The sequence below is a fragment of the Symphodus melops genome (assembly GCF_947650265.1).
Source record: "Symphodus melops genome assembly, chromosome: 17".
In the NCBI taxonomy this organism is placed as follows: Eukaryota; Metazoa; Chordata; class Actinopteri; order Labriformes; family Labridae; genus Symphodus; species Symphodus melops.
The window spans coordinates 21,592,688-21,616,612 of NC_136707.1; the positions used below are offsets into that span (position 1 = coordinate 21,592,688).

The 23,925-nt window shown below is 42.6% G+C and overlaps 2 protein-coding genes and 1 long non-coding RNA gene across 15 annotated transcripts; 2 read left to right on the forward strand and 1 right to left on the reverse strand.

Moving 5' to 3' along the window:
• Positions 1-1,238: 1,238 nt before the first annotated feature.
• LOC306838386 (relaxin-3-like) lies at positions 1,239-8,101 on the reverse strand. 3 transcript variants are annotated; one of them, XM_079366547.1, is made up of 3 exons: positions 8,046-8,101; positions 2,348-2,497; positions 1,239-1,809 (listed from the first exon to the last, which is right to left on the reverse strand). In XM_079366547.1, the coding sequence occupies exons 2-3, from the start codon at positions 2,451-2,453 to the stop codon at positions 1,529-1,531; spliced, it is 387 nt and encodes a 128-aa protein (XP_079222673.1). In that variant the 5' UTR covers positions 2,454-2,497; positions 8,046-8,101; the 3' UTR covers positions 1,239-1,528. The 3 variants fall into 3 exon arrangements, with proteins under 3 accessions (XP_079222673.1, XP_079222671.1, XP_079222672.1); XM_079366545.1 differs by lacking the exon at positions 8,046-8,101 and adding an exon at positions 7,742-7,795 and having other exon boundaries at positions 2,348-4,663; XM_079366546.1 differs by lacking the exon at positions 8,046-8,101 and adding an exon at positions 4,424-5,024 and having other exon boundaries at positions 2,348-4,349.
• Positions 5,130-19,204, forward strand: rfx1a (regulatory factor X, 1a (influences HLA class II expression)). 11 transcript variants are annotated; one of them, XM_079366532.1, is made up of 19 exons: positions 5,130-5,260; positions 8,080-8,460; positions 8,890-8,999; positions 9,085-9,180; positions 9,281-9,571; positions 9,752-9,849; positions 9,956-10,379; positions 11,033-11,214; positions 11,782-11,901; positions 12,130-12,257; positions 12,382-12,500; positions 12,644-12,750; positions 12,996-13,147; positions 13,600-13,697; positions 14,132-14,281; positions 14,695-14,903; positions 15,068-15,221; positions 15,310-15,355; positions 16,853-19,204. In XM_079366532.1, exons 2-19 carry the CDS (start codon positions 8,100-8,102, stop codon positions 17,011-17,013), a joined length of 3,006 nt encoding a protein of 1,001 aa, XP_079222658.1. In that variant the 5' UTR covers positions 5,130-5,260; positions 8,080-8,099; the 3' UTR covers positions 17,014-19,204. The 11 variants fall into 11 exon arrangements, with proteins under 11 accessions (XP_079222658.1, XP_079222666.1, XP_079222667.1 ...); XM_079366540.1 differs by having other exon boundaries at positions 11,039-11,214; XM_079366541.1 differs by having other exon boundaries at positions 9,956-10,328.
• A 73-nt stretch (positions 19,205-19,277) lies between these two features.
• Positions 19,278-21,251, forward strand: LOC306838744. Its single transcript, XR_013781115.1, has 3 exons — positions 19,278-19,316; positions 19,405-19,450; positions 20,948-21,251. It is a non-coding gene; the product is annotated as an uncharacterized lncRNA (long non-coding RNA).
• The last annotated feature ends 2,674 nt before the right edge of the window (positions 21,252-23,925 follow it).

The following is a 23,925-nucleotide window of genomic DNA, read 5'->3' on the forward strand; positions in this document are numbered from 1 at the left end:
CTTCGATTTGAAGTCAAGGGCCACAAAAAATCCACTCAAGGGCCACAAATGGCCCCCGGGCCGCACTTTGGACACCCCTGGACTAGATAGATAGATAGATAGATAGATAGATAGATAGATAGATAGATAGATAGATAGATAGATACTTTATTGATCCCGAGGGAAATTCAAGTCTACACTTCAGCCACTCAAAATACGCAAAAAAAAACTGTGACAATAATGTAAACAACTTTTAAATTATGAATCTCTCACTAAAGGACACAAAGTCGGTATGTATGTACAACATGCACTGAACAGACTGGGACTCTGTTTCTGTGTTTGGCTCCTTCAGTGGCAGGCTTGGCCACCTGTGTGAAGGGAAGATAAGGCCCTTCCTTAACTGCTGCATTAAGACTGATCAAGCAAGCCTGCTCCCAGTAGATCAAAACCACACCCATAAACCGGACAATTCACGCCAACCTTGTGCAATAAGAACATTATATTGTGTTTCCTTGTGCAATAACATGTTCCACTCTATGTGCACTGTGTTTTACCAGTGACTATTCTGATGGCATTGTGTTAAAAACTGCAGCTCTAAGCCATCTATAGTTCTTGTATCTATCAATCTATCAATCTATCAATCTATCTATCTATCTATCTATCTATCTATCTATCTATCTATCTATCTATCTATCTATCTATATATATATATATTTATTTTTTTTTACATATTCTTAATTTGTATTTAATTTGCTCTGTGTTTCTTTTGTTGCCAATCTTTGATCTTTGCTGCTTTAACAATGTATATTTCTCCGTTGTGAGATGAATAAAGTAAACAAACTGATACTTTTTATGATTGATTTTGCTAATAGCTCAACTTAACTCAAATTAGAAAGATTCAGAGTAACAGAGTTTCTTGATTATACCTGCAAGGATTGGAACACTTTTGGAAATCACGCTGTTGCAAATCATATTGATGTGAAGAAACAGTCATAAGTAATCATTTCTGATGTTATATATTACAGGAAAACTATTTTATACGAGAGATGAGATATAAATCAAAAGCATGACATGTAAATTAAAAAAAAGGTTAGTTGTGGGATTTATTTAAACACATTATTAACAACCTTTGACCCATTTAATGCACTGCTCTAATATGCTAAATAACATAAAATTACTGATGGTTTATAAACAAGATAGTCATTACAAACCTTTATGAAGTAAATAATAAAAGGTCCTTTTGAATTCTCACGCTCACAATTCAGAAAGTCGAGTAAAATAAAGGTGAAAACAACTGAATGATACATACAAAGCCAAAAAATGAGTTTTATTTCACAGAGATCATACAGAAACATTATGAACACGCGCAGCCCTTTCCATTTGTTCATACTCAAAATAAAACAACAATTTCAATGATTAATGGTTTAACTGAAGTCACTGGATTCATTGATGAAGAGTGAAAAATAGACAAGTGTGGATGTATAAATGTGTGTTGTACACATATTCGTCAGCCTGTGTCTTCACTCTCATGTAAAGGGTGAAGGGTCTCTCAACAAAGGGAGCTGATCTCGCTCTTGCTGCAGCCCCACTTGCAGCAGGCGTTGGACAGGCCCACCACCACGTCCCGGGCCTTGCGGTCAGCCTTGCGAAGAGCTTCCAGGATTTCCTCAGTGATGTAAGAACGGGCCGTCCTGCTAAAAACATCCTCCTGGCCGTCTTTTGGTTTGCTTAAATCTCTGGTCCCCAGGAGGAGACGGTCCACCACAAAGTTGTGACTCATTCCCTCTGAGGATTCATCTTGACGGGAGCTGAATGGGTCCTCCGAGGACTCTGCTTGACAGAAATGAGCAGAGGAAGCATCAGAGGATACTTAGGCTTCTTTCATATGGGGGAAACAGCTTATTCATTTTGTTTGTAATATAAAATGTAGAAATGATGGAGCATGTGACACAAGCTGGAGGGAAATGGATCAGTTTACTGAATTATGTCAGGGTTGTTAAAGGTATGTGTTTGTTTTTTTGAAAGGCTACATTTTTAAAAGAACACAATTAAACACAATAAGTTACATTATAGCTCTCTGATAGCAATGATTGCCAATAAAGGTAAACAATGACTGTCATAAAAAACATGAACATTCAATAAAGTGATAATAGGAACGAGTGATTTTCCTTTTATTTGAGTTATTTGCTCAAGCTTTTCTGCACAATACACACAACTGAGCACAGAAATGTAAAGACAGAATCTGAATTCACAGGTGGACTCAGAAATAACGATTTCCTAGCATTAGTGATCTCAGATAAAATACATTAAACAAATACAATAACAAGAACTGTCTTATTCACCAATAGGGAATGTGTTAGCTTCTTACCTGCACTCCTGAGGGACCGTTTCCACCGTGAGCCTCCACATGTGAAGATGACTGCCCGGATGAACTCACGGCCACAGAGCTTCACCCCGTATGATGGGTCGTCCATGGGCTGAACTCCTGCCACCAGCACACATACCGCCAGCACGGCAGCTTTCCACATGGTACCAAAGGGAAAAACAGGAAAGCAGAATTGCTTTTGAAGACAAGAGATGATTTGCTTTAGCAGCACTTGGCTTTCTGTCTCCCTTTTTCCAAAGCTGTGACTCTCTGAGTGACCCAGGCGTGCTTTATAAAGGGGTTTAGAGCACAGCAAGGCAGACATGCAAACTGCGCATGCAGGCCTTCTCGGAGAGGGGAAACGATTTGAAACAGAGATAAAGTCAGAGACCTTTGTGAAGACAAAAAGAGGACCAAAGGTTGCATATTTAATGAATATGTTAACCCTCAGTGATATAATTGAGTTGCAGCATGAGAAGCATTTTTGCCTCTTATGTCCCACAACATTATGAAGTCAACTTGAAAATTGGTGCTGTTGATTTGTCCCCTGACTCTGGTATTAGTTGTATTAGATTTAGATTGACTTTAGATTGGACATTTGAGTTGCATGTGGGTCCTCATCTTTTTTTTTCACACTCATGACACAACTGTGCCATAAACCTTTATTGCTAATGACAACTGTGTGTGCATCTGTATGCTTCACCATGGGGCACCATTTCTCTTGCCATTATGTGGCACCATTCATTTCTAAATCACAGAAAGCAAAGTCGCCTGCCCCATACAGGCTGAATTTTATTTCAGTAATAAAGATGAAAAAGTATGGCCAACTGATTGCCTGAATACATCAAATTAAACTTGTAGGCCTAAAGGTCATTTCAATGACATACAGTTGTTGATGGGACCAAAGGTACATTCAGCCCATTGTTTAGTCTATGTCATTCAACATCCCAGTTATTTACATAAGTATTGTTATTTGTGATCCACAGAAAACCCAGTATTTCTCTCTGTATTTTGTCAGCTCTTTGCCAAAAGGTGAACAAGAGGACTGAGACACTTCCAGTGACATTTTCAATTTCAGATAACATAGAATTCTTATAATGAGTCAGACAAAAATAAAGCACATATTTATCTGCATATCCACAGTCAAAGGTCACCCATTTGGGGAATTACAATGAAGATGGTGAATTTGTAATTAGTGTGACGACAACAAGCAAACAAATGGCATTTAAGGAGGCTGTCCTGTCTGACATTCATTTACACAAAGTATCAGACCTCCTGAGGTCACAGAGGCAATATGGAAATGCAATGGCCTACCCTTTATTATAAATATATTAATGACGCACCCTGCAGAACAATATATACAATACCGCCCTATACTCTATAACTTGCATGATTTAATTTTGTCTCTATGTAGGCTACCCGGCAGTCTTGTATTGTGTCAAACAAGCAAATATGAAACCGTAAAACGCTTAACATATAAAGCAAGAAACTTGAATACTCGCCATCAATAGTTAATTAACTATATGCAGAGAACCTGGGGAGGATGATGCAGTTGAAGTCCTAGTGCTGTTGTTCTTTATATAAGCACTCATTTTGTCCTTTTACAATTTTTAGACACAAATAGCTGTTATAATTTTTCAATAAGTCAGGAAGCTGATGCCTGAGTCCTTTCACTCGTCGAGATTGGATTTAATATATCTAATCAAAATGCTGAATCTGGAGACGAATGATCTGGATTTGGAAATCTCCTTTTCGTCATTCGGGATCAGACAACCTATTTCACTGGTTCAAAGTTATCCCATCAAGGGGCGCCAGTGGCAGTGGCTAGTCAGCACTCCCAATGCTTGTGTTTGTGTAGGTCATTCCAGATGTGTTTGTTCACCACCTTATTTGCCTCTATGAAGGTGTATTCTCTGATGGGCCCACTGCCCAACAGAAATGTAGTATTGCTTAATATGTAAATTATATAATCTGAAATTTTTCCAGATTACATAATGTTAGCCCGCTGTCCGTGTGGTTGTAAGGCGGGTGGCATAAATCTACTCACAATCAACTCAAAAGTTTGCAAACAATACAAACTGCAAGGCTTTAATCAGAACCCAGTCTTGATTATATTTTTAACAAATCAGGCCTTAAAACTATATTATTCACTCATGGCTTTCCATTATGAATATACTTTCTGTCTTACTGCAACACATTCTTACTTTCTTAATAGTTTTTAATAGTTGTTCCTTTATTACATACTTTTACATTCTTCTCTGTCTTTTAATGATGTACAATCTTTCTTTTGCTTTGTTTTCTTAATTTCTGTTGCATTCTCTACTTAAGCTCTGTTTTATTTTCTTCCTGTTTTTTAGGTCTGTAAAGCACTGTGAATGGCCTTGTGTCTGAACAGGGCTATTTAAATAAACATGCCTTACCAACCTGTTTTTAAGGTTTGATCTCACCCAATTTTGATCATCACCAGAAGATAAATGCATTGGCCAGCATGTATTGAGGATAGTCCCTATCCCACTCTTACATTTTAGGAAGAATTGATATGACAGTCAGATTACTTGCTCTTTTGACAATCACTTGGATAAACCTATGACTTTTACTGGCATAGTATCCACCTTTTTTGTAAAAACTGTATGTCATTGATGGACAGCGGTGCTCTACAAATGGGCGTGGAGGTGCTTTGTAGTATAAGAAAAAGGTAGCGCCTTTGACTTTAAGAGAATTCGGCAGGTTTCAGCCAATCAGAGCAAGGAAGGGGGAGGGAAGGGAGCGGGTGGTGGGTAGCAACAGTTGCCCTGGTGAGGACGAAGCGCCATAGCCACGGTAGCCCTGGCGACAAGAACCCAGCAACGAGAATCAACAACAACAACAACTGAATCCGCCGTAAAAAAAATAAAATAAAAGAAGATATTTTTACCGGTGAGAAACCCATACGTGGAGCTTGAGGTGAAGCTTTTAAATACAGGAAATGTTTTTATTCCAATTATGCTTCAACGGAATCGTGCTATTGCTCTTTTCCCCCTTGTTGTTTCAGTAGCCATAACATGCACTGTCTTCCACGGTAAGCTAAGTGGCTAACAGACGAGCCGATCAGGAGTCGGTTACGTGTGTTGAATGGGGCTAGTTTTGTGTCCGCCGCTCATTCCGGTGACAGTGAATTGTGCCTGCCATGACGACGCAGCCACAGATGCATACTCAAGCAGGCCGTTGTTATGGCGATGTCAAATGCAAAAGGTACAAAATGGCGGTTGTTGTAGAGACCAATGTTAGCCCGCTGTCCGTGTTATCTTTTGCTAGACAGTTAGCATCGGTGCTGTCACGACAGGCGCGTGCTTGTTGTTTTTATTTGCTAACGGTTCGAGTTTAACAGTAACGGTCACTTTTCTGTTTTTAACGGTAAATCAACCGCAGCACCTAACGGTTAACGGTTGTCGGCTTAAAAGTGTAATGCTGTAAACATGATTGTGTTAGTGTTGAGCTGTATGCAGAATTAAAACTACAACTATACAACCAATATATGTCGCTTTTGGATAAAGGAAGTTGTAGTCGGCGGGGCAGGTGTCGGGCTTTAGAGCAGATGGGCGTGGCTAAGGAGGGCGTTTTTGCAGGTAGCTGGTCATGCTGCATTCAGGTGCTGCTCGAATGGTCCAACGTCTCCCGAGTTGGAAAGTCGTTCTTCATCACTTCAAGTGATTTCAGTTCGGAAAATCTGAACGTTATAAGAGCACAAACCGAAGAAGATCAGTGTAATGTTTCTGTTAAAAGTGATGTTTGAGATTAGAGTGATGATGAAGTTGATGTTAAATATAGTATTGAATTGCAGCATGAGAAGAATTTTTGTCCCTCAACATCATAAAGTCAATACAACTTGAAATGCTGTTGATTTGTCCCCTGACTCTGGTATTAGTTGTATTGGATGTTTATTTAGATTTTGATTGACTTTAGTTTGGACATTTGAAAATAGAAGCTTTTGTTTTAGACTTTTGTTTAGTTGCATGTGGCTCTCCTCTTTGTTTTCTACACTAATTACAGTAATGTGTCATACGCCTCTATTGCTAATGACAACTGTGTGTGCATCTGTATGCTTTACCATGTGGCACCATTTCTCTTGCTATAATGTGGCACCATTCATTTCTAAATCACAGATAGCAAAGTCGCCTGCCCCCTGAATCAAATTAAACTTGTAGGTCTAAAGGTACCCAATACTTGAATTGATTAAAAATATGTTAACAAACAAAACATATTTGGCCCCTCCCCCCATTTGATGACAAACAAGTTTTTCCGAGTTGTTGTTCCGGCTTGAGCAGGTGGTCATGTGCATTTAATAACTCGGAAAGTCATTTTTCTGAAGTGTTCGACATCACATGAATACATCCAAGTTCAGTTAGTCGTGTTCATTCAATTAAAAATGTGTAATGAGGTGACTTGTTGTTTATTTAACTATAATAATGATGCATCCTTTGATCAAGAAAAACTTGTATTGCTTATACAATCCCCTCACTCTGCCCTGTCTTGAGAATCTGTTAAACAAAGAAGAGGCACATTCATTAAACATTGTTTTATATGTAAACTACAAAGCTGATGCCATGCATACAGTTTCTAGCCCTGGCTCATTTCCAACTGATGACGAATGATTGAAAATGTCACACAATTGGGAAATGGTGTGCATGTTATTTCAATGTACAAAATGCAGCAAAAAAACCTGTCTGCAAAGCCACAATAACTGTCGTAGTAAGGGACTTTCCCAACTTGTACTTCCTGTGTAAATGGCCATAGGACGTGTGATCACATTACAGGTAATAAGACACTCGAGCGCTTGTTCTCGTCAGTGCTCCCCCCACGCAAGATGCAGCACAAACAGGTCAGCTGTTGTGTTACTCTCCAGAACAGCTCTTTAACTCATGAACTAACAGCAAGGCAAATAAATCCCAGTGCTCTAATATTACTTTGTGTCCAGGAAATCAAATCAATGGTTGACCACAGATAAAACTCATGAGCTAAAGAGAATCAGATCACTTATTTAAGCTTGAACTGTAAAACAAACAAAATCCTTCAACAAGCATAGTTTGACAACAATTGCCCAATGAATTACTAATTCCTAAAGTACTTATGAATTACATTCTACTTGAAGGCTCTAGGTAGTTCACCCTCCGCTCCCTTGTCTCTATGTGAAGGATCAGTCAGTCAATCAGATGAATCCTTCATGGAAAGATTTAGATCAGTGGTGTCCAAACTTTTTTTCTTGCGGGCCAAAATTGTCGCGTTAGAATCACTCACGGGCCACAGGGTTTTTTTGTTTGTTTTTTTTAAATATTGGAAGGAACTTTTTGTATTTTGACCTCTTCAAAAAATAATGTAAATACACAATAATTAATAATAAATAACTAATTTGAATCTAACTTGAATTTCCCTCGGGATCAATAAAGTATCTATCTATCTATCTATCTATCTATCTATCTAATTGCAGTGGGAAACTGTTGTGTTCTAATTTTTTGGAAAGAATAGTCAGGCTTTTATAGGTCTCCCTCGCTAACATGAAAAAGAAAAAAAGAACGAAATACGATATCTGATGAGGCCTGGGGCCAAAATCTTCTGATTCTTCGATTTGAAGTCAAGGGCCACAAAAAATCCACTCAAGGGCCACAAATGGCCCCCGGGCCGCACTTTGGACACCCCTGATTTAGAGCATCCTCCTCACACTCACCTTAAATACATTTCTATTCACTTTTTTCCACCAGGGTGATTCCCAGCTCTTGTTATGGCCACCTCAGGCTATGTAGGTGAGATCCAACCAGCGGCCCAAACCCAGGGCACTGTGGTTACTGTCACATCGGGACAACCTGACGACAGCTCCAACCCTCCAACTGCTCCTCAGTTTCTGGCTGAGATTCAGACGACTGTGTCCACTCCCACCATCATCACATCCACAGGCCAAACTACTCACACTGATCAAGATGTCTCGATCACCACTCAAAAGCCTGCAGCTGGAAGTCAAGCCCAGTCAGCAGCACAGGCCCAGCCAGCTCAGACACAGTATGTGACTGCAGAGATCCAGGGCTCCCCCACAGAGTCAGGAAATGCTCAAAGCACTCCTCAGTACATTGTTGTTACAGTCACAGGTAAGGATGAACAGCACTTAACATTATATGCTATTGGCACTAGTGTAGGCTGGACGAGCTCAGGACTGTGATTTACTTTATGAATGCATTCTTCAGTTACTCATCATTGTTCAAATAAAACAGACAAAGAAAAAGATACAGAGATTGTTACTGCATAGAGCTACAATGCTTCTTTCTTTTTTTACACATTTTATTACAAGGAAGTGGTGAACTGAAATGTGAACATGCCAACAACTTAATGAAAGTAAAAGGCTTTCCCCAACTGGTCAGCAGATTGAAAATGTAGTTAAATACAAAGGCAGATATATTAGAAATGCAACATCATGAATCTGTGTTTATTTGAGCTACATGACGTGAAGTTGAAATAAACACTGATTCATAATAGACATACATAAGTGACAATCTTCAAACCTTTCTTTCCTTTTTTAGAGGGCTCCCTTCACTCAAGTGACAGTGTGTCAGACTCAAGTCCCCCTCCTGCTGTGGTGCAGACAGGTGTCCCCACGCAGGTTGTTCAGCAGGTGCAGGCAGCTCAACAGGTGAAATGTGAATGCAAATAAAAGCAAATGCATTGAATGTATGTTTTCTTTACTCGTTAGTTGATTCATTTCTTTATCTAAACAGAGGTCTGTGGTGCAGGCCACCTCTCAGATAGCCAAGACCGAGCCAGGCACCCAGCTCAGTGTCACCAGTCTGCAGCCTGTTCACATCAGTCCAGAGGTAAGTCACACACACTCTACTCAGTCAGTGTCTTTGTATTCATAATGGCATCAGTTCACAAATCACATCTGTGGTTAAACCTGCATGTGCCGGCTTCCAGCTCCTCCATATCGCCGAGGTAACAGCATTAGTCAGGGATAGCGATCTAGAAGAAAGGCAGCTGCAGCACGAGATAGGACAGCCAGAGTACCAGGTCGATGCATCAGGAGACCATGTTAAAGAATGCTGTGGAAAAGCAATCTACATCCCCTTCAACATCCCCATGGAACTTCTTCAGTTTTACCAATCAACGTACTTGCCTTTTGTCTACGCAGACAAAAAGATAGGAGACTACCTTGAAGTCACAGGCCGTGATAGCCTGCCCCTGCAGGCTACAACTGCAACCATCCAAGTAGGTCAGGGACAAGAGGGACACTGCTGCTACAGAGTAAAGGGGACAGAATCTATCCGTAGCTAAAAATATCTGTATACGAAAGAAGCCTTATATGAAAAATTCAGGAGTTTTCAGGGGATGACAAAGCTGATCGGGTCTGATAAGGCTGTGGGGGGTTTTGTGTGCATCCTTTTTTAGGTACAGCAGCAGCTCACACCAGTGCCCGTGCAACATGTGTACACCAATCAGGTGCAGTATGTTGAAGGAGCAGACACAAGCTACACCACCAGCACCATGTAAGAATAATCACGTCTGGACAGAGGGTTTGCTTTCCCCTCAACACAATGTCTCCAATATTTGACATTAATACTAATCCATCTTTGTTTCATCTCTCTCATTCAGTCGTTCCGGCACCTTCCCTTACACTGACACCCCGCTGTACACCCAGACCACAGCTGCCCAGTATTATGAAGGTCCGACCACCCCAGGCTCCCAGGCCTCCACCCCTGGCACCCCTCTCACGGTCTCTGTGACTGCTGGCACAACAGGCGGGGTGTCCATGTTTGTGGCCCAGCCCACAAGTGCAGCAGGGGGAGGGGCCACAGTGGTGACCACAGGTGGAACCACCAATGGGGCAGGGGAAGGGGCAGGCACAAATGGTGGCGCAGCAGGCAGCTACGTGATACAGGGGGGTTACATGCTGGGCAGCAGCAGCGGGGGTGCAGCTGGCAACAGTCAGAACTACTCGCACACTGCCCGCGCCTCTCCAGCCACCGTGAGTATTACAGAGGGCGAGGAGAGTAGCGTGCCGTCGGCAGACAAGAAGGTATGCAGAGGCGCCAAGTGCAGAAAAATTTCTTCTTTTTTTGTTCTCATCTACACGACCCTTTGATTGCACACGCTGATGACGCCATAGTTTGGTTGAGAGGAGAGCACAATTAAAAATATTTTTTAACCAGTTCAGAACCAGAAGATGTTGGTCAGCTTTCATGAGAATAAAACTGGTTACAATGAGTATTTTTAACTGTTTCATTTCCTCCCAAAAGAAAACCAAACCATGGCCTCATCATGTTCATATCATTACAGTGCATGTGACAAAAAGGGCATTTTTCAATTTGCCTGAAATGTCCCAACAATTATGATTCATCCCAAATTCATCCTATTGAACGCCATATGAAAATGAGAGCCAACGTATGTTTGGAAACATTCCATCAGTATTCCAGCTCATTTATTCATTGCATACCAAAGTTGTATGCCACGGCACGCAAACAACTGTTTTTGTGTTTTCATTCTCAATTGATGGATGACTTGATCGTGAAATGTCCGTGCCTTTATGATTTGTTGATGTGATAAACGTCTGTGCATGAACTCTGACTCGGGCTGCTCCTCTTACGGGGACGTCTCTGCTGTTTCTATCCACTGGCTTTGCTAATTGCTCCAGCTACCTTCTTCTGTTTTTATTGCCCGCCTGCCTGCCAGGTACAGTGGTTGCTGGACAACTATGAGACAGCTGAGGGAGTTAGTTTGCCACGTTCGACACTTTACTGCCACTACCTGCTGCACTGCCAGGAGCAGAAACTGGAGCCTGTTAACGCAGCCTCTTTTGGGAAACTCATCAGATCTGTGTTTATGGGGCTTCGCACACGCCGCCTGGGCACACGGTAAGAACTTCTACAGTAAGTCATATACAGTATATATACTGTATATACAGTATATATACTGTATATGTCCCCTTTGATCCCCTTTGTCCACATTATTTTAAAAGTTCTTGTTCGTAAAAAACATGTTAGCAGCTTAACCTCTTTATATGCACTCTATCATATACATGCATATAAATCTCAATTAGTGGACATATAGATTTCCCTGCAGGAGACTTGATGGAGATTTCATCTAGGAAAATCCATAAAGCTCTCTGTAACGTTGCAAAAGGTTTAGTAAGTGTGGGAGCAGTGTGGGAGGAGATGAAGACAGACAGCATGTGTGTGGGTGAGTTTGACAAAGGAGGGGAGGGTGAGCAAGTGAGATTGACTTTTTGGAAATGTTTGTTAAAATGGGTTTGTGTATGTATGTATGAAGCTTTGGTGGAGAAAGCAGTGTATTCTGCAGACAACATGAACCCTCTCCCCTCACAGCCTCCTGCTGTGTGCTCTATAGATTTCCCCCGAGAGGCAGACAAACCAGCACAGGCCCAGTTTGATATGAACATGTATTTTATGTCTTCCTGACAGCGGTAATTCTAAATATCACTACTATGGGCTGAGGATCAAGGCCGGCTCTTCTCTCCTCCGTCTAATGGAAGATCAGCAACATCTGGCTATGAGGCAGCAGCCCTTCTCACAGAAGCAGAGGTACACACACATCCTGTGTGTATTTGTATGTGTTGTTATAACGCTGGAACAACATGTGTTGAATGTCCTGAATCTATTTCTGCTATACAAATGTAAATCTCTCTCACACTGTATACTTTACTTTATATACACTCACAGGCATCTAGCTCTTGATATCAGAACATTTGTTTCACCTTAATGTGCCACCTGTGAGTAGATCTGAGTGTTTCACTTTGTTTCTTTTTGCAGATTGAAGCCTGTTCATAAAGTGGAGGGGATGACCAATGGAACGGCCTCAGGAGCAGGCCAGCAGCAGCAGCAGGGCTCTGGGCAGGTGGACATCAGCACCCAGGTTCAGCAGTACCAGCAGTTCCTAGGTGAGTTAATGTGCAATACCGCACAACATACTGTTCAGTCTGACTTTGAAGTAGGTCCATGTATACGATGTGTGTCGAATGAAACTTCTTTTAAAGCATCAACTGTTTTTATTTGTTGTCTTAGATGCATCCAGAGCTCTCCCAGAGTTTCCAGACATCGACCTCCAGGGGAAGTCTCTGCCAGAGGGCATCGAGCTGGAGCACATAAAGAGCTTTCAGCTGCTGTACAGAGAGCACTGCGAGGTAACGGCCGGGCGGGGGACCAGTCAGCTCCTGGATGCCCACTGTGTATTGATGAGGTTGCTTTTAGTTGAGGATGGGAGTTTTCTTTGTGTTGCTCTCTAATTGGGCTTCAGACTGTTTATGAACTGCTTGTGTCTTTTCAGGCAATTTTAGACGTGATGGTCAACCTGCAGTTTACACTGGTGGAAACTCTGTGGAAAACCTTCTGGAGGTTCAGCCAGAATCAGGCCGGAGACGCCACGCTGGCTGTGTGAGTGCTCACAACACATTTAAAATACAAGAGGCATAAAAAGACATGAGCTATTTCAGCATCCGTTCTATTATTTATCAAATGCAGGTTATTGAAACTCTGTGTGTGTGTGTGTGTGTGTGTGTGTGTGTGTGTGTGTGTGTGTGTGTGTGTGTGTGTGTGTGTGTGTGTGTGTGTGTGTGTGTGTGTGTGTGTGTGTGTGTGTGTGTGTGTGTGTGTGTGTGTGCTTTGTTGTCTGTTTGCAGTCACGATGAGTCAGAGAAGCGCCTCCCAAAGTCATGCCTGGTGTTGCTGTGCAAGTATGAGCCAGTACTGCGCTGGAGCCGTGACTGTGACAACAGCCTGTACCAGGGCCTGGTGGAAATCCTCATCCCTGACGTCCTCAGGCCCATCCCCAGTAAGGCTCTGACAACAAAACGCCACATAGTTGATCTACAGAGGAGAGGCTATTCTTCCACCTTTTCTGAAACTATTCACAATGAATGAGAGAAAAAAAGATCAACCACACATTTCTGTGACGGACTTCTTCATTGGTTAAACATTTGAGCTGTTGGTCCTTGCTCTTTTATTGGAGAGTTTCAGTTTTTCCTCAGTGTGTGCCAACTGCTCTGCTGTGGAAATTTACAAACAGCCAATTCAAATATAATTATTTCACTTTCATTTTATTTTATTACATTGAACACCATGTTCCGAGTTCTGTTTTTTAACGCAGACTGGAATCGTGTTGAAAATGTGTTTCCATAATACATGCCCAAAATCACTGCTTTTACAGAAGAAGCTTTTCCATATCCACTGAGGGATTGCAGACATGTATTAATCATTCCTATCCTTTTGACTTGCTGCCTCCAGGTGCCTTAACTCAAGCCATCCGCAACTTTGCCAAGAGTCTGGAGAGCTGGCTGACCAATGCCATGATGAACATCCCAGAGGAAATGGTCCGCATCAAGGTAGCACACTCTTCTTCCAGCCTGCAGCGGATGGAAAACATGAACTCTGAGCCATGGAGCGCGCAGAGTTAGAGACCTGCAGGATCATCACTTGTTGAACATTTTTAGTTTTGGGGAGTTTCTCTTGTTTTGGTTCTTGACATCTTACTCAGTGTTCTTAACGGCAGCTTTTATGGAAATCACTGCAGAGGCATTGCAGAGATTATGCCTCATTTAGAGAAGAAAACAAAAACGATTTCTGATGGAAACAGTCTTCCTTGTACAAATCTATTCAACGAATCAATAGCATGCTTCGCTCACTTGCTCAACACCAGGGCTGAACATACATCACTTCCAGTATCCTGTAGTGTTTTTAAACACGTGTGTGTATACATGCATTCATGTGAAATACATGTCTAATATTCTTGCGTCCTCTTCCCCTGGTTTTCTCTCAGGTAACATCTGCAAATGCATTTGCACAGACGCTGCGTCGCTACACAAGTCTGAACCACCTCGCACAAGCAGCGCGCGCTGTGCTCCAGAACACGGCGCAGATCAGCCAGATGCTCTCTGACCTCAACCGCGTTGACTTTGCAAACGTCCAGGTTCGTTTATTCTTGCTTCAGTGTTTTGTGGTTTAAATATGCAAAGGTTTTTAGATTGTGCATTTTTCATTGTCGTTGTTTTTTGTCTGAGGTTCATGTGTCAGACAGATACAATCTGTATTTCCTTCAATCCTCCAACCCAGGAAATGTAAACTAAGCCCACTCAGCCTTTTCTCAGAAACTCGTGGTTTTCCTCCAATGACTGCAGAGACAGTGACACACACATATAACCAGATGGTGATTTGTTGTCTTACTTGAATTTAGCAGGGAAGTTTTTTCTGAACACAGAGATTTAATCTTGTGTTAAAGAGTGTTTTCACAAGTTCCCCCCTTCTGCCCCCTGCTGGTGAATATATACAACAAGCTTGACATTTTGTTGACAATTTCCCCTCCTCCTCACCCATCTCCTCCAGGAGCAGGCTTCATGGGTGTGCAGGTGTGAGGACCGTGTTGTGCAGCGGCTGGAGCAGGACTTTAAGCTGACCCTCCAGCAGCAGAACTCTCTAGAACAGTGGGCTGCGTGGCTCGACGGCGTAGTTTCCCAGGTCCTGAAACCCTACCAGCACAGCCCCGCATTCCCCAAGGCCGCCAAGCTCTTCCTGCTGAAGTGGTCCTTTTACAGGTGGGATAGGACGAGTTCAGATGTCTAACATGAAACAGGCAGCAACATGTGCTTTCTATTAACAGCCCTCTCTTATTGCTCAGACATAAACACTGACACGAGCAATGACTGAGAGGAGAAGTGAGGAAGTCACAGAAATATTTGTCTTCTTCTCTGCTCTTCAGTTCCATGGTGATCAGGGACCTGACCCTGAGGAGTGCTGCCAGTTTTGGCTCCTTTCACCTGATCCGCCTGCTGTATGACGAATACATGTACTACCTGATCGAGCACAGGGTGGCCCAAGCCAAAGGAGAGACCCCCATCGCTGTCATGGGAGAGGTACAAACACTCTCACACAAACACACACTCAGAAATAAAGGATGTGTGCCGTATTTATAACACCAATATATCCCCTTCTTTTTACTAGTTTGCCAGTTTAGGCCGAGGTCTGAGCCAGCTGGATCCTGACAAAGGTAACTACACTGTGTTTTTGCTGCGTCACAATCTAAGCCTGCATTCAGCTGCTGTGGTAATAAACTGACTTACTGACTGTGGGCCTGATTTACTAAAGGTTTGCGTGTATTAAAACGTGTGCAAACTTGATACCACCAGCAATAAATGTGCAATCTGATTTACTACCAGCGTGCAGTGAGGATTGCGTCTTTCATATGAGCAAAATAACACGTATTGTCCAAATAGTACGTTTGCCTAAATGAATATGCAAAACGAGCCGTTTCCTCAGCGTGCAAAATACTGGGGGGAGAAAATGCAAAGAAGTTAAGTTAGTACACGCAATGTGATTTACCAAGACAGGCAAAAATTGCGGTGGTTGTGACAGTGACTGAATTTAACACCTTTGAAAAGAACCCCAGTGTGACGCACTGCAGGCTGCAGTTAGGAGGAGAGGAGAGTTAGGAGGCGCAATAAAAGACGTGTTGACATGTTTAAATGACAGAAAAATAAATGGTATGCATTTATTTTGTATCTTGCTTCAATAATAGTTTAAAAGAAACGCCATGATTAAACTGTGAACATTCACAGCGTCTGCATTCTAAAGAATTTCAACATTGACATTATGTCGTCCTATTTCCCTCTTCTCGCCAACATTACATTTTAAACTGAGCATTTCATTTTCTCGGGTTACGCGTCTCTGGTGCGTCTCTTCACTCTACAGCCCCCTCCCCTGCTACTGCGCTGTGGGACACTTGAACGGGGGGCTCACCATGCTTGTACCCCCAACTTCGCCAGACACAGCGCTGACACTGAAGCTTCTGGTGCGCAATGATGGCACGAGTGGCACACACACTGCGCACCAGTGCCACAGAGGACCGTGTTTAATACAGAGGTTTTCTTATAAACCACTTTTTCCTTTTGTTATATTCACATTTATCTGCTATTACTTGAAAATACTGGACGTTCATTTGCCTCTCACTAACACCTATTTTGCGCCTGCGGTCGTCCAGCTTTCCGTCCAAACTCTCTGTGACGTAAACCAGTAGAACACGTTAAAGCCTGACAGAAATACTACCGCCTCCACACGGTTTGCACCTGACGTTGCAAATGTTCTTAGTAAATCACCCGCAAAACGCCCACAAGTCAAACGTGCAAACTTTTGCAGTGAACACGCAATTTAGTACTCTTGAATTCAGATCTTAGTAAATCAGGCCCTGACAGCGTGAACATGAAAGCCATCTTAAGTCAGGTGAACTCAGAGTTGACAGAGGTGATAATAATTATTGACAAACTTCACGTCATATTAGGCAGAAAAGTAAACATGTAGATGGCCAGAAACTTTTTCTATGACTGAATCGATGGCGTATGAAGTTTTGCTAACATAAAGTAGTAAAACGTTACCCTTTGTTACTCTACACATGCAGTGATTAAGATTTTTCACTCAGCTCGTGAGTGCTGGTTCACTTCTGTCATACCTCGAGCCTTGTTTCCTACTCATGTACCCGTGTGTGTTCCAGAGGAAGACGAGGAGGAGGACGATGAGAGCGACGATGAAGGTCAGGAGCTGTCCCTTCCCTCAGACGGGGCTGTGCTTGGAGACGAGTCTCTGGAGCCGCCTGCTAAGCTGGCCAGAACTGACCAGACGGTCCTGTTCACGACCGGAGCCGCCGACAACTAACCACGAGACACACTACGAGCAGACAAGGGGTCAAACTGGAAACACACACACACACACACACACACACACACACACACACACACACACACACACACACACAGATGTACAAAGAACACTACTTTATACACTCCACACATGTATATAGATCCTGTGTGTGTGTCTGTCTGTGTGTGTGTGTGTGTGTGTGTCTGTCTGTGTCTGTGTCTGTGTCTGTGTGTGTGTGTGTGTGTGTGTGTGTGTGTGTGTGCACTCTCTAGCTGCATACTGTAACTTAACTGTCCCACTTGTTTACGCACACACACACACACACACACACACACACACACACAGTCTCTGTACTGCTGCTGCCCGGATGGCACAACCACCTGTCGGTCCCATTGACTCAACACAGTTTCATCTGCATTGCAAAGGGATTTCCACGAGTTTCTCTCAGCGTGGAGAGAAACGCGGAGCATTTGAACGTCGGGTTTTGTGTTGTTGATTTGTAAAAACGAACTAAAGCCAGGCATGTTTTTATTTTCTCTCACGGCATCGCTACCTGCTACAGCCTTCTCTCTCCCTTCAGAGAAACGCCATCCTCCTCCTCCTGTCACCGCCGTTTCAAGTAGTCTTGAAAATACTGTGACGTGTGTGTAAAGGTGGAGGTGGACTCTCAACAGTCAATTGTAACTTAGCTTGTTACTCGTTCGTTTGGCGGCTTTGTCTTCAAGAAGAAGAAAGACACAGAAGGCAGCAGGCAGTAAGAAAGCTCTTGGGCGTGTTTGTCTCGTTTGTTTGACGTGCAGGCACTTCTGTAACTCTGACAGAACATGCTCATCCACGACGGTTTGTATTTATAGATTTGTGTGTGTGTGTGATTGTGAGTCGACTAAACTGTGGACGGTTTCCTCTGTAGATATGTTTTTACGGCGTTCAGCTTTTTGATTTTGGAAGACATTCGTAGGTTCCCTGCTCGATTTGATTTGCCTGAAAAGAAAACGTTGTCGTGTTCTCGGAGTGCCTGTCGCAGCTGCTACACCAACCTGTAAAGATGAAGCTACGTCTGTGGAACTGGGGCTCCCATTCGTTGCTGCAAAATCTCCTCTCTCTCCTATTGAACATGTGGATCCATCAGAGAGGTTGTGTACGTGTCATATTATAAGTGCTTCATTCCTGTCCTTTCAAAAGATGTTCCTTTCTTGCCTATTTTCCCTTTGACATCCTTTTCTTGCCTTATTTATATCTTTTATCCGTGTGTGTGCCAATCCTGTGTGCTTTTATCTCAGCTTTGTTTTTAAAGTCTCTGTTGTTATGGAGGACTGTGCCTGAGGAGGAACAGCGATCCACTAATATTCTGCTGTATATTTATCCACTGATTTGAATTTCCTTGTCACTAAGTGAACCTCTTGTGCAGTGTATGGTGCTGTGTTGTCACACACATTGTAAGCAACCTCTGTGTGCATACTTGATTTGTGATTGTACGTTTGATTATCAATCCTCTTCATATCTGATGACTTTTCCACTAACAGGCTAAGGCCCTGCCTCTTTGCACATATTGTCGAGAAAAGAAAAAAAAAAAAAACGTCCTGAAATGTTTCTTTGAAGTCATCGGTGTGATTTTTACTTTTTTTTTGTACCGTGGGGTGAAGGTGTCAGATTGTGTAAAAACATGGCGTGCCACTCGTGACAGGTGTCATGTTTTTTTTTTGTTTTTTTTTAATCTGCACAGTCCTCCACCGACACTCATCTCCCTGCACTGTGCTTTCATCTCGCTGCATTTCCTCCCTCCTGCCAACGGCTTTGTTTTGCTTCAAACATCCATATTCTTAAACACTGTTTGTCCCGACTGGTTGTTGTAGACAAAATCCATGCAAATGCAATGTCTTTAAATGGCTGCAGTGTGCATCAGCAGCCTCAAACCAGCACGTCATCCTTTATACGCAGTCTAATGCTCCCATTGGCTGAGTCCATATCAGTCCAGTAATCATCTGCAGCGTATCGAATCGTTTACCCTGTAAGAAAACAGTTGAGTCATTTTTACAGTGCATTGTTTCTTATGTACAAACAAGTTGGGAAAAAAAACAAACGATGTTCAGTGGCAGTGTTTTATGAATTTGGTCTGCTGTAAGTATGACTGTGCCTTTGGAGGTGGTAGAATGCAATTCAGATGTTTTTAATTTTAAAGATATAAATTAAAGAATTTTTAAAATCTCTTGTGTTTTCGGTTGTTTACATTTTTATCTCGAAAAAGAAGAAAGAGTTTCACTTCATAATGTTCGATAACTCAAGCCAAAGGAGAGACCCCCATCGCTGTCATGGGAGAGGTACAAACACTCTCACACAAACACACACTCAGAAATAAAGGGTGTGTGCCGTATTTATAACACCAATATATCCCCTTCTTTTTACTAGTTTGCCAGTTTAGGCCGAGGTCTGAGCCAGCTGGATCCTGACAAAGGTAACTACACTGTGTTTTTGCTGCGTCACAATCTAAGCCTGCATTCAGCTGCTGTGGTAATAAACTGACTTACTGACTGTGGGCCTGATTTACTAAAGGTTTGCGTGTATTAAAACGTGTGCAAACTTGATACCGCCAGCAAAAAATGTGCAATCTGATTTACTAACAGCGTGCAGTGAGGATTGCGTCTTTCATATGAGCAAAATAACACGTATTGTCCAAATAGTACGTTTGCCTAAATGAATATGCAAAACGAGCCGTTTCCTCAGCGTGCAAAATACTGGGGGGAGAAAATGCAAAGAAGTTAAGTTAGTACACGCAATGTGATTTACCAAGACAGGCAAAAATTGCGGTGGTTGTGACGGTGACTGAATTTAACACCTTTGAAAAGAACCCCAGTGTGACGCACTGCAGGCTGCAGTTAGGAGGAGAGGAGAGTTAGGAGGCGCAATAAAAGACGTGTTGACATGTTTAAATGACAGAAAAATAAATTGGATGCATTTATTTTGTATCTTGCTTCAATAATAGTTTAAAAGAAACGCCATGATTAAACTGTGAACATTCACAGCGTCTGCATTCTAAAGAATTTCAACATTGACATTATGTCGTCCTATTTCCCTCTTCTCGCCAACATTACATTTTAAACTGAGCATTTCATTTTCTCGGGTTACGCGTCTCTGGTGCGTCTCTTCACTCTACAGCCCCCTCCCCTGCTACTGCGCTGTGGGACACTTGAACGGGGGGCTCACCATGCTTGTACCCCCAACTTCGCCAGACACAGCGCTGACACTGAAGCTTCTGGTGCGCAATGATGGCACGAGTGGCACACACACTGCGCACCAGTGCCACAGAGGACCGTGTTTAATACAGAGGTTTTCTTATAAACCACTTTTTCCTTTTGTTATATTCACATTTATCTGCTATTACTTGAAAATACTGGACGTTCATTTGCCTCTCACTAACACCTATTTTGCGCCTGCGGTCGTCCAGCTTTCCGTCCAAACTCTCTGTGACGTAAACCAGTAGAACACGTTAAAGCCTGACAGAAATACTACCGCCTCCACACGGTTTGCACCTGACGTTGCAAATGTTCTTAGTAAATCACCCGCAAAACGCCCACAAGTCAAACGTGCAAACTTTTGCAGCGAACACGCAATTTAGTACTCTTGAATTCAGATCTTAGTAAATCAGGCCCTGACAGCGTGAACATGAAAGCCATCTTAAGTCAGGTGAACTCAGAGTTGACAGAGGTGATAATAATTATTGACAAACTTCACGTCATATTAGGCAGAAAAGTAAACATGTAGATGGCCAGAAACTTTTTCTATGACTGAATCGATGGCGTATGAAGTTTTGCTAACATAAAGTAGTAAAACGTTACCCTTTGTTACTCTACACATGCAGTGATTAAGATTTTTCACTCAGCTCGTGAGTGCTGGTTCACTTCTGTCATACCTCGAGCCTTGTTTCCTACTCATGTACCCGTGTGTGTTCCAGAGGAAGACGAGGAGGAGGACGATGAGAGCGACGATGAAGGTCAGGAGCTGTCCCTTCCCTCAGACGGGGCTGTGCTTGGAGACGAGTCTCTGGAGCCGCCTGCTAAGCTGGCCAGAACTGACCAGACGGTCCTGTTCACGACCGGAGCCGCCGACAACTAACCACGAGACACACTACGAGCAGACATGGGGTCAAACTGGAAACACACACACACACACACACACACACACACAGATGTACAAAGAACACTACTTTATACACTCCACACATGTATATAGATCCTGTATGTGTGTCTGTCTGTGTGTGTGTGTGTGTGTGTGTGTGTCTGTCTGTGTCTGTGTCTGTGTCTGTGTCTGTCTGTGTCTGTGTCTGTGTGTGTGTGTGTGTGTGTGTGTGTGTGTGTGTGTGTGTGTGTGCACTCTCTAGCTGCATACTGTAACTTAACTGTCCCACTTGTTTACGCACACACACACACACACACACACACACACACACACACACACACAGTCTCTGTACTGCTGCTGCCCGGATGGCACAACCACCTGTCGGTCCCATTGACTCAACACAGTTTCATCTGCATTGCAAAGGGATTTCCACGAGTTTCTCTCAGCGTGGAGAGAAACGCGGAGCATTTGAACGTCGGGTTTTGTGTTGTTGATTTGTAAAAACGAACTAAAGCCAGGCATGTTTTTATTTTCTCTCACGGCATCGCTACCTGCTACAGCCTTCTCTCTCCCTTCAGAGAAACGCCATCCTCCTCCTCCTGTCACCGCCGTTTCAAGTAGTCTTGAAAATACTGTGACGTGTGTGTAAAGGTGGAGGTGGACTCTCAACAGTCAATTGTAACTTAGCTTGTTACTCGTTCGTTTGGCGGCTTTGTCTTCAAGAAGAAGAAAGACACAGAAGGCAGCAGGCAGTAAGAAAGCTCTTGGGCGTGTTTGTCTCGTTTGTTTGACGTGCAGGCACTTCTGTAACTCTGACAGAACATGCTCATCCACGACGGTTTGTATTTATAGATTTGTGTGTGTGTGTGATTGTGAGTCGACTAAACTGTGGACGGTTTCCTCTGTAGATATGTTTTTACGGCGTTCAGCTTTTTGATTTTGGAAGACATTCGTAGGTTCCCTGCTCGATTTGATTTGCCTGAAAAGAAAACGTTGTCGTGTTCTCGGAGTGCCTGTCGCAGCTGCTACACCAACCTGTAAAGATGAAGCTACGTCTGTGGAACTGGGGCTCCCATTCGTTGCTGCAAAATCTCCTCTCTCTCCTATTGAACATGTGGATCCATCAGAGAGGTTGTGTACGTGTCATATTATAAGTGCTTCATTCCTGTCCTTTCAAAAGATGTTCCTTTCTTGCCTATTTTCCCTTTGACATCCTTTTCTTGCCTTATTTAAATCTTTTATCCATGTGTGTGCCAATCCTGTGTGCTTTTATCTCAGCTTTGTTTTTAAAGTCTCTGTTGTTATGGAGGACTGTGCCTGAGGAGGAACAGCGATCCACTAATATTCTGCTGTATATTTATCCACTGATTTGAATTTCCTTGTCACTAAGTGAACCTCTTGTGCAGTGTATGGTGCTGTGTTGTCACACACATTGTAAGCAACCTCTGTGTGCATACTTGATTTGTGATTGTACGTTTGATTATCAATCCTCTTCATATCTGATGACTTTTCCACTAACAGGCTAAGGCCCTGCCTCTTTGCACATATTGTCGAGAAAAGAAAAAAAAAAAAACGTCCTGAAATGTTTCTTTGAAGTCATCGGTGTGATTTTTTTATTTTTTTTGTACCGTGGGGTGAAGGTGTCAGATTGTGTAAAAACATGGCGTGCCACTCGTGACAGGTGTCATGTTTTTTTTTTGTTTTTTTTTAATCTGCACAGTCCTCCACCGACACTCATCTCCCTGCACTGTGCTTTCATCTCGCTGCATTTCCTCCCTCCTGCCAACGGCTTTGTTTTGCTTCAAACATCCATATTCTTAAACACTGTTTGTCCCGACTGGTTGTTGGAGACAAAATCCATCTTTTTGGATTTTCAAATGCAATGTCTTTAAATGGCTGCAGTGTGCATCAGCAGCCTCAAACCAGCACGTCATCCTTTATACGCAGTCTAATGCTCCCATTGGCTGAGTCCATATCAGTCCAGTAATCATCTGCAGCGTATCGAATCGTTTACCCTGTAAGAAAACAGTTGAGTCATTTTTACAGTGCATTGTTTCTTATGTACAAACAAGTTGGAAAAAAAAACAAACGATGTTCAGTGGCAGTGTTTTATGAATTTGGTCTGCTGTAAGTATGACTGTGCCTTTGGAGGTGGTAGAATGCAATTCAGATGTTTTTAATTTTAAAGATATAAATTAAAGAATTTTTAAAATCTCTCGTGTTTTCGGTTCTTTACATTTTTATCTCGAAAAAGAAGAAAGAGTTTCACTTCATAATGTTCGATAACTTTTTTGGCAGGATAAGCCATCTGACGAGTGACCTCAATCTCAGAGTTTTGCAGTTAAACTTTGATAATCAGACTCGTGACTTCCTGTGTTTTTCACACATACACAGGAAGTCACACACATTCACACTCGAGCAAAACTTCTGCTGCAAATGACTCTGGAGCAGAAACCACATGAATTCTATTTTACAATATTCATGAAGTTTTTTGGGGGGTTTTTTTGTTTTTTTTTAAACATGACGACAAATCAAACGCAAAAATGTTCCAACCCATCTCCAGGTGGAAGTGCCTCTCTGCTCCGAGTGTTTATGAGCACTTCCACCTGTATCGTTTGAGAAGAACGTTTTGTGATGACGGTTTCCTTCAGAAGATTCAGAAAAGTGACCAAAGTCGGACTCGTGTTCATGTAGCTCAAACTTCCAACAATAGCCCGGGCTTTTCCTGACTTGACCTTGACTATATTTGGGACGGGTCAATATGAGACAGGCTGTTAATATTTTCAAACAAACATCAAAGATGGGAAAGACTAT

Bases quoted from the DNA above. Each gene is read 5' to 3' on its own strand.
- LOC306838386 (XM_079366545.1), bottom strand. From the start codon at position 2,669: ATGTCTGCCTTGCTGTGCTCTAAACCCCTTTATAAAGCACGCCTGGGT. The intron at 1,810-2,347 runs GTAAGAAGCTAA...TCTGTCAAGCAG, and splicing joins ACGGTCCCTCAGGAGTGCAG to AGTCCTCGGAGGACCCATTC.
- rfx1a (XM_079366532.1), top strand. From the start codon at position 8,100: ATGGCCACCTCAGGCTATGTAGGTGAGATCCAACCAGCGGCCCAAACC. The intron at 11,902-12,129 runs GTACACACACAT...TTCTTTTTGCAG, and splicing joins CCCTTCTCACAGAAGCAGAG to ATTGAAGCCTGTTCATAAAG. The intron at 14,282-14,694 runs GTTCGTTTATTC...CATCTCCTCCAG, and splicing joins TTGACTTTGCAAACGTCCAG to GAGCAGGCTTCATGGGTGTG.